The following is a 20207-nucleotide window of genomic DNA, read 5'->3' as shown; positions in this document are numbered from 1 at the left end:
TTTCCTGTCACAAAGTGATTATTCTTTAGCTCGCGTATGTATGTACAAGGATTAATTTTATTAAAAATATAAATATCCTAGTTATTTAATTTTTAATTAAGAATATAAAGTTGAAACAAACATTTTATTTGGTTGTCATTTCCATTTTAATCGATAAAATTTTCTAATATTTTTTGAAGAAGCATAAATTTTGTTTCAAGCATATGATAACAGCTTCTTTTAAAATTTATAATGACCATTTACGACGTTTAAGACTATCATCAAAAAAATATTTTTTATTAAAAATAATTGTTATTTATTAAAAAAATAAATTTAGTAATCACTTCTTTAAGCATTAAAACTGATATTTTTTGTACACATGTATGTACACGTACACACATACTTTTTGTCGTTAAAAAATTTTATTTTTATTAAAAAAGGTAAGGAACTATCATAACTCGAAGGGAGAATTTAGCGTTACGCTTGTGCGTAGCCATTGTCGCTTGTTGTAACAATTCCCCCCGCGCGCCTAGCAATCTCAAGGTTCAAGCGCTGGGGAGGGGCGGCCGCTACGGCGGGGCGCTCGACGCGCTTGCATTTGCCGGTAGGCCGGGCTAATACAGAAAATTTTACAAGTCACTAACTTGTTAACTATTGCAAAAATGGAAAAACGATAAGGACTTTTCTGTTCAGTTTCATGCGCTCTACCTGCTCATAAAAATCCCATAAAAAACACCAGACACCCTGTATATATATATATATATAAAGTTTGAGTATAAAGTTTGAGTATATATATATATATATATATATATAAAGTTTGAGTATACATGATTTTTTTCAGATTTTTAAACCATTATTTATATGGTTATAAGGGCAAAGACAAAAACGACTCATAGATAGAGTTAGAGAGTGCCAAAAAACACGGTAGGGATTGAGGGTTAAGCATAATATATACATTTTTTCAAATTTTTTGAACGATATTTACTATATTTTTAAAGCGCAAGGTCAATTATATTCCCATTTCCAGTTAAGCAGTACATAAAAAAGTGTTTTAGTGATCGGGTTAAATATAAGATTTATTGATAACACAGGCACACAAAAAAAAAGTGGTTGGTCCGGCGGACTAGTCAATCCTTATGTATTTCGACCCGCTGAATCCGAATCTAAGGTCAGAATTGCAAAGTTAGCTCGCATTTTCAAACCACAAAAAAATTCTATTTTAATTACACAGGCACACAAAAAAAAATGGTTGGTTCGGCGGACTAGACTAGTCAATCCTTATGTATTTCGATCCGCTGAATCCGAATCTAAGATCAGAATTGCAAAATTAGCTCGCATTTTCTAACCTCAAAAAAAATTTTTTTTTAAATATTGGTCCGGTGGGCCAGACTAGTCAATTCTTATGTATTTTGACCTGCCAAATCCAAATCCAAGGTCAGAATTGCAAAGTTCGCTCGCATTTCCTAACCTAAAAAAAATTTTTTTTGAGATTAGGAACAAATGAGCTAATTCAGCAATTCTGACCTTGGATTTGGATTCAGCGGGTCAAAATACATAAGGATAGACTAGTCTGCTCCGCCGGACCAACATTAAAAAAAAATTTTTTTTTGAGGTTAGAAAAAAATGAGCCAATTCAGCAATTCTGACCTTGGATTTGGATTCAGCGGGTCAAAATACATAAGAATAAACTAGTCTGGTTTGCCGGACCAACATTTAAAAAAAAAATTTTTTTTTAGGTTAAGAAATGCGAGCTAACTTTGCGATTCTGACCTTGGATTCGGATTCAACGGGTCAAAATACATAAGGATTGACTAGTCTGGCCCACCGGACCAATATTTAAAAAAAAAATTTTTTGAGGTTAGAAAATGCGAGCTAACTTTGCAATTCTGACCTTAGATTCGGATTCAGCGGGTCAAAATACATAAGGATTGACTAGTCTAGTCCGCCGGACCAACCACTTTTTTTTTGTGTGCCTGTGTAATTATTCACTATTAGAGGAAACCTCATCATTGATCTTGATATATGTTATATAAGTGAAGGTGCCGATTAACTGTTTATAAACTAATCGGTGATTTCGTATTATATTTTGAGATTAATTGAACATATATAGTTTAAAAATATAGTACATTTTTATTATAATTTTTTAATGAACAAGTAACAGATAAGACTTCTTGAAGGTCATTCAGGAGAGTGACCTCCGTAACATATATCAAAGTCAAAATCATAAAGACATGCTTTCCTAAATAGAAGTTTAATTATTCTGTTCCACATGGATTTATAACTTTCCAGCGAAATCCACTTACACCTCTTGCATACAAGAGTAAAGTATTTTATAAAATTGCTGCATCAACTTTGTTATCAAAATGAATGTCTTATCAAAACGTAATTTTAGTATCACGATAATTAAAAGACTACTGTGACAAACACAAGTAAGAAACTTAACAAAACCTTTTCTGTATATTCTGCATGTCTGTATATGAGTATTATTTAAATTTAATGTCAAAACTTATTTAATAATTTTGATGGTTATTTCTTCTGTATCACAACTGATCTTGAAAATAATGACTTAAATGGACTTCAATCTTAAACATCTACATTTTTTGCTTTTGAACAAAAGAATTAGCTTCAACCAATTAATTATATATAAAATTAACAAAATGACGGACATTTTTTGAGACAAACAAAAAATCGCTTAAAAAAAATATTTTTTTATGTTTATAGTATAATAAAATTAATATTTTTACATAAGTCTAGTTCGGGCAATACCTACAAATGTGTAGAATAAACTGTTAAAATTTCAGAGTAATCAGTTAAATAGTTTTTGATCATTTTTCATTCCACCACTTAAAAAAATGTGGTTTAAAAAAAAAACTCGTTTAAAGTTTTCGGTAATAAAAAATTGTGCAAAAAAACTGTCGAAAGTTCTCCATAAAACTTTGGAAATATATTCTTAAACACACATTCTTTCGAAAAATGCAATAAAAATAAAGTCAATTTTTAAAAATTGTCAAAGTAAAATAATCCCTTAAAAAATTTCTTTGTAGATGTAATTCTATTAAATTTATTATTCTATTAATTCTATTAAATATTTTACTCTTGAAAATATGTACAATAATGAAAACGCCAAAAATTGTTTAGATAAAAAACATGTATGTATTTTGACTTTGTGCACCAAGCACATATAAAAATTGCAATAATAGGACAAAAGTTATAAAAAAATCACAATTTAAAAAAGTTAAGAAATTGAATTCACATTTTGACAATTCCTGTCGGAACGATCAGTATGATTCAGTCATTAAATATATACTATCAGATCATGGAAAAATTTCTGAAACATTTTTGACACGTAATTATATTATACGCACAATTATAACTTTATATTTAAGAAATAATATTGTAAAAATCATATTCATAAAATATTTATCATATTCATAATCAGTTTTTATCTCCTAAAATCTCTTTATGCATGATACAAAAGTACTTATATCCAAAAGAAACCATCTGGATGTAAAAACATCTGTAAACTTTTGTTTAAAAAATTGTAACTCTTTGTTACTCCTGTTATTGCAATTTTTAAATATGCTCGGTGCGGAAAGTCAAACATTTTTTCGATTCAAAGAATTCTTGACGTCATTATTGTACATATTTTCAAAAATAAAAAATTTAATAAAGTTTAATCTACAAAAAATTTTAATCTCTAAAATATCAAAACTAATACACACAAAAAAATATCATTCTTCAGCCAAGAAAAGTATTTACTCATTTTATTTTATTTCGTTCAAGTAATAGTTTTCTTCAATCAAGAATATTTTCTTAATATTAGTTTTAAAGTATACTTGTCACAAGTATTAAAAAATCTCAAAATTTTTTACTTAAAACAAGAATTTATTCTTGTTTTAAGAATATTGTAAAACTGTATTCAAGAAAATCGAGTTTACTTAATTTGAATATTTTATAATATATTAATCTAAAAAAGTGTTCTTCTTTAAAGTAAGTTAATTTTCTCAACTTAAGAAAATGTTTCTTCCATTCTTTTCACTACTCATCGCTACGTAGCGCTGTTTTGCGTGTTTTCTCGTGAACAAAATAACTTCCTTAATAATAAAAGAGGCTCGCCAAGAGCGTGAAAGGAAGTAAGATTTCGCCATCGACTGTCGACATACAATTAATAAACTGAAATGTGTCTTTAAAAATGATTAAGAAAAATGAGGACATAATTGTGAAAGTAAATTTTGCTTTTAATTTAAAAAAAGGCAAATATTGCAGCACTAAGAATATAATTTTTTCTTCCAATTAAATAATTATTTCAGATAAGTAAAATTTATATTTGATTCAAATAACGGATAAACTTTTCTAAAAAAATTATGATATCTTAATTTAAATATACGCTTTTCTTCGTTGGACTCTAGATAATAAGTAAACCAAATATTTGTTTGAAGCAAATATTCTTGTTTGAAGTATTACACTTACTAAGATTGAGAATATTTTAAGTAAATGTGATACTTACAGCAAGTTACCGTAGATTTGCGGATATCGAAAGAAATCATTTACTTAGAACAAGTAATATTTACTTGGAATTAGTAATTATTTTCCTGTGTGTAGTTTTAAATTTAATAAAATTTAACGCACATGACGACATTAACCAAGTCGTAACTGATGTTAACTTTATCAATTATTTTATACTCATAATGATTCTTTTTATGTAATGCCGCAACGATTTACTGCAAATCATTAAAATATGAAAAATAATCAAGGGCATCTTTACTATAACACGTACATGAGCATGCCAAATTTCCGCACCATGATTAGGTCAACTTTAAACGCTTCCAATTTAAAAATTATTATAGCCTTAACATTTTTGCATAAGATTTGGGTAAGAATGTTTCGTATCCTCTAATCCAATTTTGATGAAATTTATAGTCATGTAGTATTACTACTAAGTACTATAGTACAACTAAGTGTATTCGAATTCCACAAAAACGAATGCACGGAAACAGCTAGGTTCCAAGATATTTAACTTTCATGTGGATTATGTAAACAATTTTTGAAAATTTCGTGTAAAAAAACTAAAATTCAAATTCACATACACTTACTCGCAAAAAAACGGGCCATCTAATTTTTTTCAATTTTTTAAATATCTTTCAATACCAACAACTCCGTCAAAAATTATCGTATTGAGATAAACCAAAGCTCAAATTAAAGCTTAAACTCTCCTCTTAAAAACCATATAAATCGTAATTGAGTTACAATAAACTTTTTGCAAAATGGCGGACGTCAAAAATAGTGCTTAAAAATTTTTTTTCAATTATTGCGTAGCTCAAGGGAGTCAGCTCCCTGGTTTAAAAATGGATAAGTTTTTAAGCTCATTCATTTTCTAACAAGTCAATTTTTGAACATTTTTCTACAATTTTTTTTAAAAGAGCTACATTGCTTAAAAAAAATGTTACAAAAACGATTTTTCTATTTAAAATCAGCAATTTATAAAATGTCATTAAAAAAAAATTTTTTTTTTAAGAAATAAAAACTTTAAAATTAAAAAATTTGTTTCTCTTGAAAGTAAACGATCGGATTTAAATATCGTGTGAGTGTGTACATGTGTGCATCCTGCTCTTGGGATTATCAAGACAGGGATCAACGACGTGGACGTGGCAAAAATCTGATCACGCGTGCGCGCGCGCGTGTGTGTGTAAAAAGTGCAAAACTATTATATTATTTAGAACATATTTATATAAGAAAAGAATATTAAAGAACGTCGCAATAGGCATTAAGACAGATACGATAAAACTCGCATATATAGCAATCGAGATATTTCTGAAAAATGCATTTTCGAAATACAATTTTTAGTGAATTCGGCACACATACACTGAATCTGCTTTGATGCTGTGACGACATAGTGCGAATGCAAAATTATTTCTGTGTAGCACTAAGCAGACCAATCTTAATATAACATTGAGTTAGTGCAGCACTGTGGCAAAACAATAATAAATATTATATATGTTATAATTAATTGTAATGTATGTTTTTTAATCTATTGTACGCAACCGCAGGCAGAAAAAACACACTTTTACTTTTAGAAATCAAAGATTTTTATTTAAAATTTTGACAATGTTTATAAATATATCCGTCTTTTCGCGTAATCGGGCTATTAACTTCGTTGTTTATTTCGTCGTCAAGCTCATGATAGCTGACAACGCTCTTTTTCCGCGAAATCAATATATCGATCGGTCAGTACAACTGAGCGGATTTAACGGATGCAATAATACTGATTACATTGAGACAGTAAGCACAATTTAAATATGTGCACCAAAAAAGTTCGCACTCAATGCGTATTAATGTAAGTACTCGAATTCACTATTTTTCATGTATAATTGAATTTGTTATCAAATATGCTTTAAGTTGCTATATATGCCCGTTTCCACCAACATGGTTCAAAATTTGAACCAAGTTTAAACTCCGATTAATAATATTTTGCGTTCCATCATTTTTTTAAGTAAAAGTTTAATCGATTGAACGGCGTTCATTGTGAACGCCAATTTTTGGTTGGTTAATAAGTTTGAACAACGTTTAAGCAGAAGAATTTTGCGAAACGTCAGTATACTATTGAAGATTATATGTGCGGTACATTATTTTCTGTACTTGGCATTATACATATTATGATTAAATTATTATGGCTTATTATGATATTTTGTCATCATCCGATGATGAAGATATTATAAGACATATTGACAGAAGATTTAAATTACGTATGAATTACTTTGATGATTTGGACGATATTGAATTCAAAATTAGATTTCGTTTAAATAAAAACAGTGTTCAAATGTGTTCAGTGTTCAGTGTTCATTATTTATTCTTATAAATAATGTAATAGAATGTATCAATGTGTCAAATATTATAAACTAGGTTACATTTAATTTTATATTTATATATAGGTATATATATATATATATATATATATATATATATATATAACACATTAGCACTAATCACATCACTCGTTACAAATACAGTTAAAATTAGCACGCATAAAGTATGCGTTCAGTTGATCGAGACAAAGATAAAATTGGATGAAAGCAAAATAAGTTGACCAAAGATTAAACTGCGTTCAATTTTGAACGTAGTTCACACCAACTCTGATCTGAACCACGTTGGTGAAAACGGGCAATGATACATTTTAAAATTTTCAAAAATTGAGAAAAAAAAGTTAAAAAAAAAAGACATTTTTGAAAAATCTAAATGCATCATTATGAAGTACATTAAAAGTCATACAATTTTTACTCAAACTTTTTTTATATCTTTTACTGTTTCGATGGTATTGGTTTAGAAAAATAAAAACAATTTTTTTTTAAAGGATGTTTTCCCTATTTAATGACCATACGGGAATAAAAGAATACGCATCTTTTATTTTAACCTAGACTATAAATAACGTATTCAAAGTTTATCAAAATCGAATTGTAACACTTGGGTGACAAGTTTACTTATAAGTACTAAACATATTATAAAAAATAGTTAAGTTTTTCTAGGTTTTATTTAAAAAACGTATAGAGATGCTAAAAATGCTTATTAAAGAATAATGCACAAAAACAGCAAATAATACAAAAGAAATATATAATTACAATTTAACATAGAGAAAAATATTATATAAATACACACCTTAGAATCAAAATTGCTGAAATCGGCAAATCCAGAAGATGTGAAACTATTGTTGTTATCAATTGTTTGTTGAGAACTAAATGGATCCGAATTTGCATTCGCAAATGGATCCGGAGTGGGCGAAGGCGTTGGAGGTGCGGGTGCCGCTCTCAATGGGCCAGTAGGTCCCTGACTCGGTCGTGGTGGAGCCGGACGCGGAGGTGGCTGCTTTGCTTTCTTCGGTGGAAGAGCGGGACTAGGGCTCTCGGGTCGAGGAGGTGCATGAAGATTGGCAAAGGGATCCTCTCCAAAGGGATCCTTTGTATTCTTAACAGAAAATTACCATTCCTAAATCTTAACATCTTATTAAAAGATAAAATATTGAACGTAATCAGATATTTAACATTAATTAATACTAATAATTTAATACAGATAACTAATATTAATATTATTAATATATTTAATAATAATAATGTGTTATATATAAATACTAATAAATATTTTTAAGTATTATAAATGCTCATTAGTAATAATTTTTTTTGTTATTGATATTAAACTTATCATTAGTAATTTGTATTATATACTTATTTGTAAGTAAAATTTTAGTATTAAGAATTATTAACAATAAACTCTAAATATTGATATCTTAATAAAAGAAATAAAGGAAACTAGTAAGAGTTTTAAAAATAAATTATTAATATTAAGAATTTATTGATATTATTATCTTGATTTCTAATGTGCATTACTGTCACATTTTCTGAAAATGTGCGTATTTATTACGATTCATAAAAGTTCTAATCACTTTAGATCTAAACTAGAGTCTGTATTTAAAAAAAAGCAAAATCAGGCTTAGAGAAAGCTGCCACTAGTACTCGAACCTATTGTGAAACTTGGTAACAGCATCTACGATGCTACGTTCACATTGTCATCGTTATTATACCAAGTGGCTCTGATTTTTAGATATAAAGTAGTTATTTAATGTCTATATAAAAGAAGGTTAAGAATATTTTGTATTAACTATGTACTTAAATAGTTTTGAGTCTTCAGTGGTTTGGAATTGCACTCGAGTACGACTACACTTGAGAGACTATATCAAACGTACATCAAACAATGTAACTTTGGTATGAATGCCAGGACACCAAGGTATAAAAGGCAATAAGGTAGCGGATTGTCTGGCTAAAAAGGACTCAACGAAAAGAGGCATCCCGGAACGAGCAATCAAACTTTTCTTTGCTACTGGTAAAGCTAGAAAACTGATGAATTAAGAGCATCTATTTAGATAGAATAAATGCTTCCACCAAGTCGGTGCTGCCACCGGTCAAAGTTCTTGATGAAAAGGCCGACGATTAGCAAAGCAACAGAACTCGCAGCAATGATCAAACAGTGGCTCTGGATCACAATAGAACTCCTTACGGGTCACGTGACTATGGAGCCCACTTGCTTAACCTGAAGATTGCAGATGACGATGTATGTCGCTTGTGCGGACATAGCGAAGAAAACAGCGCACATCCTATGTCACTACCCTTGCTCTTGTCTATAAAAAACACTTGATTTGGAGACGAGCCTTTGTGAAACCCGAAAATCTCAGAAAAGTTAGATTAAGGGATCTCCTATACTTGACCTCCGATAAAAGGTTATAACTAAGGACCTAAGTCTAAAACACAGAGGGATGTGATAATAGATCCTAGATCTAAAGAATCTTGGAAACCGCACCACCTTCTACTTTTATATCACTGCTACTGCTACTGCTACTGCTACTGCTACGTACTTAAATACTCATAATTCAATAAATTTACAAAAAAATTCAAGTCCTAAAAGTTAAATATAAATAAACTCGTACATATTTTGTTAAAGGTTTCAGAATCGTTTCAGTTTTGATATGAAGAGAAACTTTCATGTGAGACAAGTTAAAATAAAATAATGAAAAACTTCAAAAATCGTAGGGGATAATTATAAAACAAACTATCAAACCAAACGATAGTTAATAATGCCTTGAGTGCGTTCAGAAGACAATATTAGTTATCAGTATCAGTCTATCTTCATTAAAAGTAGAACAAGGACAAACTAACAGCGCTAATAGCGTTCTCCTCGAATGCACCTTTAATATAAACAGCTTTATTCTCCAACTTAGTTTTCTTTCCTGTATCAATTCAATCTACTTCCATCTTTGTTCTAGATTTTTAGGGAATCGTAAAAAAAGCTTGTCCTCGTCTTATTTTATTAAGCATCTTAATATTATGCATACAGAAAATATTTTTTCCTAGTAAGTTAAAAATAATAATACCATACGCCTCGGTGGTCAAACTGGCTAAGACGCCCTCACGGGATAATGAGAAACCCAGGTTTAAATCCTGAAGTATTATTTTTCGCAATAAATTATTTATATTTTTGTGAGTAAAAAAGGGTTTTAAGGTGCTTCTGAGCATTGCTTAGTAACTGTGTTTCAAAACTGATAAAATAGTCGGCGCACAGTTTATATGAGTTGTTCTTGTCTAATATTTAATAAATAAGAATGAAATAATTACATAGTTGTTGCAAACGTTAAGTAGAACGCACACTACAAATCAATATAAAAAATTTTACAAAAATTGCAAAGCAGTTTTTTCTGCTAAACGCAACCATTAACTCTCATACGTAACCTATTGGCTTTTCAATAGCGATACCAATATCGAATCTTTTTGTGGTAGCGTGCTGCGCGTGAAGGGAATGACTATTAATACCCGCTTGTTTTGATCACTCTTCGACCTGCTTCGAGTGATCAAAACAACTACATGCTGTCTCCTTTTCTCTTTTCATCGACAAGGAGATAGAAAAAGACAGCAAATAATCGCTTTGTTAATTTGACTGCAAACCATAGAAATCCTCAATTTTTCAAATCAACCGCAAATTTATGGCTCAACATGGCGTCGATGCTCGATCAATTAAGAATTAAGATGCTAGTTTTGCTTTTCTTTTACAGGACTCTAATTTAAACTTAAAAAAGGTAATGGCTGCATTTAGCAAAAAAAATTACTCAGTGAGCACTTTATGCTGCGCTCCTAACAGTTTCCGCAGAATCTTGTTCAATCTACGCGCTCCAGAAACAGACCTGATAAATCGGCGACGATCATTTTTCAACATAATAGGTATTAATTAAAAAAAAAAAAAAGATTTATCTGCGAGAGAGACGCCGCATAACGATGATCGTATGATCGCGGCTGTCGACACACGTGTGTGATTCACATGGACATCTTTACTTGCTTTTAACATTTATGAAAATTTTTCGTGAAAATTCAGTATTGCAAAGAGGTTTCTTTCATCCAACTCGATTCAGTTAACACAAATTTGTGAAAAAAATTTTTTGTGAATAACAACACCAAACAACGCTACAATCTTACATGGTGCAATTTTAAATGCGAGTCTTAAGTGCGACCTCTGCGATTACTTGACAAAATTAGATGAAGCTCTCATGTTTTGTGCTAATATTCATGCGTCGACAATATGTCGGATGTTCCAATTGGCTACAAGATACAGGGCTACTCATTAACTCCGATTAATCTAAAAAAAATCAGCCGATTAAATTTTTATGAATTGCCAATTGTAATTACTTTTAAGCTTTAAAATTAATTATCTAATTTTTAAATTATTTAAATTTAAAAAATAACCGAGTTATTAATCTATTACACATATTTTAAATAAATAAATTATAATTTAAAGAAAATGGATGTAAAATACGATCAGTTTTAAATTTTATAATTGGCAATTCACACACATTTAATGAGCCGTTTTTTTATTAATTGAAGGTGGTAAAATCGACCCACAAAATTTCTGGACCTTCGAGATCTTTCTTATAGCCAATCAACAAGTTTGAATAATTTTTATCTCATATTACCGATATAAAGCTTCTTATTAAATTAAAACAATCGGTCCTTGACAAAATATATAATTTGTATGTCTCGAAACTTCTTTATGTTAACTGAAGACCAACTTAACACTTAATATTATAACTAATAGAAGAATAAAGTTGACTAATCTAGTATTATACACTTATTAGATACTTACAAAGAAACGGACAGAAATGTCCCTCATTGATTTTAATGAGCTTTGGATATTTTGTAGAACATAAAAAAATATTAAACTATTTCTTTTTTTAACGGCATATCTCGATGTTTAGAGATTAAAACCATCTCTCGAAAACAACGCATTTTATCGTTTCTGGCGAATATCTTTAAAAATATAAGGTGTATGAAAAAATGGTCTTTACAAAAGTTTTATGGAATTTTATACTCTTTACAATTGTATATTTATATTTTTTTTAAATTTCAATTTTTTAATTGACCCCTACCCTTTTTTGCAACATTAAAAAAATTTTGTAAGAACAAAAATTAAAGATCATTAAAAGCCGAAACCAGTCATATATAATAACATATGAGTTCCCAATTATTGGCGAAACGAGATGATAATCTCGTGCTATAGGCGTCGCGTTAGAAGTAGTGTTGCGTTAACTCTTTGACCCTTTAACGTCAAACCAGCACTGTTTCGTATCGTTTACTTCAATCATTCAGCACTCAGTAAAAATGACGAAAATATCCATAAGAAATGCATATCTGAGTATTTTCGAGTATTCTCTTTCGAGTATAATTTTGATATTCAAAATTCGAAAAAATTCCAAATTCTTCATGATTTTTGAGATTAAAAAAAAGAATCTATTTTTTACAGGTTTTTTTTATTTTAATTCAAAATTTTGATCATGATACACCTTTAATATTTGGTCAAAACTTTTTTAAATCGTGCAATTTTTGTTTGAACTTAAAAATTATGTACTTAATTAAATGAATTTTACCATGGCGGATGCAATATAACAATCAAAACGTCGGAAAATACTAAAATTTCGTTTTTTTTCTCATATATATCGTTAATAATTAATCTCGAATATACATAAAACCATTCTAATTGATATAATATAATCACAAAATAATACTAACAACAAACAAATATGGCAGAATCCAAAATGACGCCTCAAAATATTGAATATATCGTAAAAATTTAGGATTTTCATGAATTTTTTTGCACTTTCCTCGAAAAAATCGTATAAAATTTCAAAATTTACATCTGTTGGGTATTGGAAAATTCCAAAATATAAATAATATTATCTTTATTTAACTGTATATGATAATATGCGCACACAATCAAGTACATACTAACTTTTGTTTAAATGACCAATTATTATTATATAAATATGCAAATATGTATATACGCATTTATCTACGCATGTATGCGTCTGTGTGCACGCGTACGTACGCTTTTTCTCAACATCTTTTGCCACTGATGTAATCAATATTGCCCGATTCTCACCGCGAGAAGGTAGAATCTTGTTGAGAATCTTTTTGTTTTTTTAATTTATTTTTTAAATATTTTTTTGTCCTTTTCAAAGTTTTTAATTATTTTAACATTTTGTAATTTATATTTTTTATTTTATTTTTATTATATTTTTTATATTATATATAGTTTATTTTTTTCTATGTTTATTATTCACATATGTGATTTTAAGAAGCATATCTTGCATAAGTTTAAATTACAATTTTCACAATATTTATTATTTTACATTTAGCATGTACAAAAAAGCAAAATTTTGGTATTTTCTGACGTTTCGACTGCCATATTGCATCCACCATGATGAAATTCATTTAACTAAGTACATAATTTTTAAGTTCAAACAAAAATTGCACGGTTTAAAAAGGTTCCGACCAAATATCAAAGGTGTATCATGATTAAAATTTCGAATTAAAACCAAAAAAACCTGTAAAAAATAGGTTCTTTTTTTTAATCTCAAAAATCATTAAAAATTTCGAATTTTTTCGAAAGATCAGATTCGGAAAGAGCATACTTACTCGAAAATACTCGGATATTTCTTATGGATATTTTCGTCATTTTCACTGAGTGCTGAATGATTGAAGTAAACGATACCAAACCATGCTGGTTAAACATTAAAGGATTAATCGCGTCGCTTTCAATAACTTCTGCGTATATTTTAATATCAGTGCTCGGAATTAGTTGCACATTTCGCCTCGATTCCTGAGGCACCGCCTGCTATGCCCCCACTACCGCTGTAGGCTTGACGGCCGAGCCGCCGAACGCGCGCGTGGCCTTGTGTCTCAGGAGCGTTCTACGATAGATATGCCTGGTCTATTCGCGTGATTAAACAATTTTCTTGCGCTGTGAATAATTTTTTTATTTTTACAGACAATTAAAGTTATTAATATTATTTTTACGTTTATAAACATATTTGTATATACATATAATGAGCATAATATAACACAATGTAATAATTGCAATTTTGTCAATAGCTTTCCACATCACCCAGGAGGAAAAATATTATTAATAACTTTAATTGTCTGTAAAAATAAAAAAAATATTCACAGCGCAAGAGAATTTTTTAATCACGCGAATGGACCAGGCATATCTATCGTAGAACGCTCTTGAGACACAAGGCCACGCGCGCGATCGGCGGCTCGGCCGTCAAGCCTACAGCGGTAGTGGGGGCATAGCAGGCGGTGCCTCAGGAATCGAGGCGAAATGTGCAACTAATTCCGAGCACTGTTTTATTAGATCATAAAAACAAATTAATCTTAATTACATTGTTGAGACTCGATCCGTGGTATACTCGACCTTAGTCGAGAGAAATCGACATTTGTTGTCAAACCGAGAGATTTTATTTAGGAAACCGAGCTCTCCTCCACTTCTCGTTCGGCTCTCGACTCGTTCGCATCCACGAATTCCTCTTATGTATTCTCGCGACTAATGATTGTAATACCTTTGACGAATTATAATAAATAATTAAGTTGCATAGAAACGATTCATTCTCTATCCCGTACATGGTCCTTCGAACCGGATTATTCAAGTTGCAAGAGTGCTAGATCAGCAAATAAAGTTGTGTTGAAACTGTTGAGAAATCGTGAAGTTCACAGCAAGCTGAACATTCAAGGGAAGAATCAAGATATTCATCAATCATGAGTAAAGAATTGTGCAAAGAGATACGAAGGAAACGACGATACATCAAGGGCAAGCAAACCAATATGGAAATATGCCGAAAGAGTAGCTCACAAGCAAGTAACTGCCGACGCAGAAACGAATACAATTTATGCCGAAAGGCTGGATAAAATTCATGAGGAATTTGAACAATTACAAAAGCAATTACTAATTGCCAGCGATGACGAGGAGTTGTCAGCCGAAGATCAATGAGAGGACGACGAGTTTGAAGCACGATAATCGAGCTAAAGGCATATTTTACCAAAAACGATATCAAGTTACAAGTCAACTGAAAGTACGGCGACAAGTAGCAACGATGCAATCACGCGCGTACTGTAGAGATACTATAACAGAGATTCGCCGATGCGTTAACGATTTCTGATTGGCTCCCGTCGCTTGGGGTATAACCGGAAGTATGAGAGAGAAAGATAGATATAACTGACAGAGAAAGCCTAGCCGACCTAACCTGTCACCTGTCAAAAAAAAACAGAGTGTCTACGTGTCTACCAAATAGAATATAAAATCAGAGAGAAACCTGAGGTTGCACATATTTTTCTGCGAGTCTAAATACAATGCTTAAATTATATTTATAATACATAATGTGTATATAAACATAATATGTATTTATATATAATAATATATAATTTCTTAATAATCAATTTATATTACTTAACCTTACATGGGAAAATTAATGAAATATGCCTAAACCTTTTTTTTAAATATATTGTGTTTTAATATTTATTTTGTTCACGATTATTAAATATCAATAACTACAAATAAAAAAATATATATATTGTATTCTTGCATTTACAATCAAAATAAACCGCCATCAAAAACGTCATATCCGATATCCGGTTTTATCCCAAGACGGCACATTGGCGAATCTCTGTTACAGTATCTCTAGCGTACTGGAGCAGCAAACGGAGTTAATCAGAATGTTGAGCGCCGCTAGTTCATCGCGAGGAGCGTACAATGGAGAAACAAGGCTCAAATTACCGATCGTAAAACTTCCGACTTTCTCCGGCTATGTCCAGGATTGGAAGCGATTTTCAGATTCGTTTGCAACGCTAATTCACAATAGCGAGTTGTTTGCACCTAGCTGGAGCATTATCTGAAAACGCAGCTAGGGTTATCAAGTCCATCGAAGTTTCGGCGGAAAATTACGAGTTGGCTTGGGCATTGCTAAAGAGCCGTTACAAAGATAAAAAGGCGATAAGAAAAAGACACGTGGAATGTTTATTTGACACTCAGAAGATCGAGCGGGAATCAGCTGTTGCTCTTCAGGAATTGATCGACCGCTTTCGAAAACATCTCCAGACTAAATCCAAGGACTCCGCTACAGCTCTATGGGGAGATTCGCTTATAATATATATGATAGAAGAAAAGCTTGACAAGATTACTCGACGACAATGGGAAGAAAGCGTGGAAAATAAAAACGAGTTATCGATCGACACCTTATTCAAATTTCTGCAGCGACGAGTTCACATGCTGGAGCGATTGAGTTTGCAAAGTGGCCTGAAGCAATCTACTGCCAAGGAATTTAAGGCTGCATCAAAACCAGAAAGAAGTAACGATCACACACGAGGGCAATCTGGATCTGCGAATCTGACCGCGGTATCTAAGAGCCACTCGGCGAGTACATCGATTGGCGACGGCGGCGTCCGCATCCGGGCGATGCTACGTATATAAAGGTCCTCCACTTTATATATACTTGCAAAAAATTTGTGACTCTCTCGGCGCGAGAACAAACCAATTTAGTCAAGCAGTTGAGACTTTGTTTTAATTGTCTGCAAAATCGTGTGCGATCGTCTGCGATCATGTAGTTAACACGTGTAGAGCTTCTTCATGTAGAACATGTAATAAACGACACACTCTGTAATAAATACACTCTGTCATCCGGATGAAAAGCTAGTTACCGCGGAAGCTGCCCCGGCGTGCCGTTATCGATAAGAATGTCCAGAGCGAGCGATCTAACGTCAATTTGTCTGTATATCATGCATCTAAACGCGAACGTCCGAGTCAAAGTATTAATGGCAACTGCAATAGTAAACGTCAAGGGCGGTAATGGGTTGTGTCAAACCATTCGCATTTCACTTGATAGTGCTAGCGAAGCAAACTTTATAACGTCGGCTGCTTGCGCGAAATTAAATATAAAATCAGCATGCGTTCAGGAAGTAATTACCGGAATTAACAATTTAACTTGTCGCATTACTCAAGGTTGTCGAATTACGATTGAGTCACGGATGACGAATTAGTTTGTCTGCATTTTGTTTAGTCGTACTGCAAATAACAAGAAACGTACCTTCTGCTGCGATCGATACAAGAAATTTAGAAATTACAAAGACCTTAAAATTAGCCAATGCTACATATTTTTTGTCTAGTCAAGTGGACATGTTGTTGGGAGGCAAATTCTTTTTAAGTATATTAGAGCCTTCGAAAATCTTTTCTGGGAAATAACATGCCAACGTTACATAATACAAAGTTCGGCTGGATTATTTCGGGCCCTGTTCCGGCGCGATGCCTCGCGGACAGCGAAGTAAATCTTCACGTATGTTTGAGTACACAAAATTCAATAGATAAAACCATCGCGAAATTTTGGGAAATCGAGGAAATCGAGAATTACTCAGGTCGGAACACAATATTATCAAGCGAGAAACAAGCGTGCGAACAATTTTTTATAAGTACTCATACTCAAGACAAGGAAGGCAGATTTATCATTCGACAGCCTTTCCGCGAAAATAAAACGGAGCTCGGAGAATCGCGATCCATTGCCGAGAAACGATTAATATATTTAGAACAAAAATTTAAGAGTAATAATCGACTCAGAAAATCATACAGTGAGTTCATGCAAGAATACATAAACTTAAATCATATGACTGCCGTCTCACCGAGGTCGATGACTCGATCGCGCGCTATTTACCCCATCACGGAGTATGGCAAGAGTCAGCCGCTACCACGAAACTTCGCGTTGTTTTCAATGCGTCGTGTAAGACAAGCACGGGATTATCATTAAATGATACATTGATGGTAAGCGCTACGTTGCAAGATTCGTTAATAAAGATTATTTTGTGATTCAGAATACATCCCGTTGTAATTATAGCTGATTTGCAAAAAATGTACAAGCAAATTCTCGTACAGAACTGCGATCGCGATTATCAATGTATTTTGTGACGTTTTTCACCTGACGAACGTATACAAGAATATCGGTTAAATACCGTGACATACGGACAAGCATGCGCACCTTTTTTAGCGGTAAGATGCATTCGACAATTAGTCAGCGTAGCTGAGACTCGGCATCCACAAGCGGCACGAGTTCTGTTGAAAAATTTATATGTGGACGATCTCTTGACGGGAGCGAACAATGTTGCGGAAGCTAAATATTTAATTAGCAAAATAATAGAATTGTTGAGGTCAAGTCGATTCAAGTTGCATAAATGGCGATCGAACAAGATTGAAGAATTATTCGGCGACCAGAGCGGCGACGGTGACGCCGAATTTCACACAATAACAGACGAGCAAGACGTAGCAAAAACACTAGGTATTCGATGGAAGCCTAAGCACGACGAGTTTTAGTTCGAGTCAATAGTCATGCCCAAAGCACGAACAAAACGGCAATTACTGTCTTCAATTTCAAGGCTGTTCGATCCGTTAGAACTAGCAAGCCCATTGATAACTAAAGCTAAATTAATGATGCAAACTACGTGGCAATTAAATCTTGCTTGGGACAAAGACATACCGACAGAACTGCAGAGAGCAGAGCTTGATTATGTGGAGTTGTCGAGATTTTGGGCGATAGAAATACCAAGACGAGTGATAAAAGTTGCCAATTCGGTACAAGTGAATTTGCACGCATTCTGCGACGCTTCCGAGCAAGCATATGGCGCGTGTGTATACGTACAAGCAGTCGATGAAACAAATTATGGTGTCGCGAGGCTGCTGTGGGCCAAGTCACGGGTGGCTCCAATTAAAAAATTGATGATTCTGCGACTAGAATTGTGTGGAGCGGTAGTGTTGGTCGAGTTGATTCGGTAGGTGGTCGGTTCGTTGCCGATTCGGATTCACGAGACATACGCGTGGAGCGATTCGACTATAGTTCTCGCGTGGATAGCGGGGGATGTGAGTCGACAGAAAACATTCATCGCGAATCGCATTAGTAAAATTCAATCTATTTTACCCATAAGGCACTGGAGGCATGTGTCAAGCAAGGAAAACCCAGCTGATTTGATCTCGCGGGGGGTTAGCCTTGACAATTTAAGCACAAATTCATTATGGTGGTCGGGTCCAACTTGGTTGTCGGATGATGCGATTCATTGGCCGTGTCAAATTCCGGAACCTTCTGACCAAGAGCTTCGGGTTGTACAATCAGAACAGAAAAGAAATTTACAATCATTCACAAGTCAAATTACATCTAATTCAATAATAGAAAAAATGTTAACCAAATTTTCATCATTGGCAAAAATTGAGAAAATATTAGCTTGGTGCTATCGATTCTATTCAAATATAAGACGCGAGCCAGTGGATCGCAGTCTAACAAGTCTGATGATAGATGAAATAAACTCAGCGCATTTAAAATTAATCAAACATAGTCAAAAGTGCTTTTTTGCAAACAAGTTGCACAATTTGTCAAAGAGGAGAGACTGTCACTCGAGCAGTGCTTTAGCCATCATGAGCCCATTCATTGATGGTGACGGGTGCTCAGGGCGGTAGACTCCAGAAGTCAATGCTAAATTATAACAAAAAACATCCAATCATATTACCCGCGAAATGTCGACTCACTCTGCTGCTGTTCGAGCGTGAACATCGGAGAATGCTCCATACCGGCCCGCAAGCATTGTTGTTCTCAATGCGTGAGCAATATTGGCCAACGAATGGACGTAGATTAGCTCGTAGGGTAGTTCGCGAATGCGTGATGTGTTTTAAAGTTAAGCCAAAACCAATGCAACAGATCATGGGATCACTGCCGGTGGATCGAGTGACTTGTCGTCGAGCATTCACTGTCGTAGGAATAGACTATGCAGGCTCGCTCATTACGTTGGTGAGTCGAGGGCGAGGGCAAAAAACTATAAAATCTTATATTGCATTGTTTATATGTTTTTCTACCAAGACCGTACATTTGAAGACGGTTAGCGACTTAACCGCGGACGGGTTCATCGGCGCTTTGCGACGCTTCGTGGAAAGACAAGGTTATCCACGTACAATATATAATGACAACGCGACCAATCTTGCGGGAACAAAAAGAAAGCTCAGCGAACTACATAGTTCAGAGATAAAGTTTCGCGGTCCCTTAAATGAGTATTGCACCTCCTGCAATATTCAATGGAATTTTATCCCACCTCAGGCTCCTCACATGGGCGGGTTATGGGAAGAAATAAAGTGGTGCAAGTATCATTTGAGGAGAATCGTCGGCGAGACTCGGCTTACGTTTGAGTAGTTGAATACCGTATTGATTCAGATCGAGGCGTGTTTGAACTTCAGACCGTTGTGTCAGCTTTCTTCACATTCAAACGACATTCAAGCATTAACACCGGCGCATTTCTTAATAGGCGAGCCGCTAACAAATTTACCGGAGGTTAATTTAACCGATGTTCCTA

At 33.1% G+C, this 20207-nt stretch overlaps 1 protein-coding gene across 2 annotated transcripts in view; it reads right to left on the bottom strand.

Annotated features, from left to right (window-relative positions):
- LOC114254745 (epidermal growth factor receptor substrate 15-like 1) overlaps nucleotides 1–20207 on the bottom strand; it is a 129203-nt gene that overhangs the window by 25897 nt on the left and 83099 nt on the right. For both annotated transcript variants that reach the window (XM_036286121.1, XM_036286124.1), the window contains one exon: nucleotides 7630–7935. In XM_036286121.1, the coding sequence (XP_036142014.1) occupies nucleotides 7630–7935 (306 nt within the window). The remainder of the gene's footprint in view (nucleotides 1–7629; nucleotides 7936–20207) is intronic.

Source organism: Monomorium pharaonis, chromosome 1 (genome assembly GCF_013373865.1).
Source record: "Monomorium pharaonis isolate MP-MQ-018 chromosome 1, ASM1337386v2, whole genome shotgun sequence".
In the NCBI taxonomy this organism is placed as follows: domain Eukaryota; kingdom Metazoa; phylum Arthropoda; class Insecta; order Hymenoptera; family Formicidae; genus Monomorium; species Monomorium pharaonis.
This window is presented reverse-complemented; position numbering and strand designations above follow the sequence as displayed.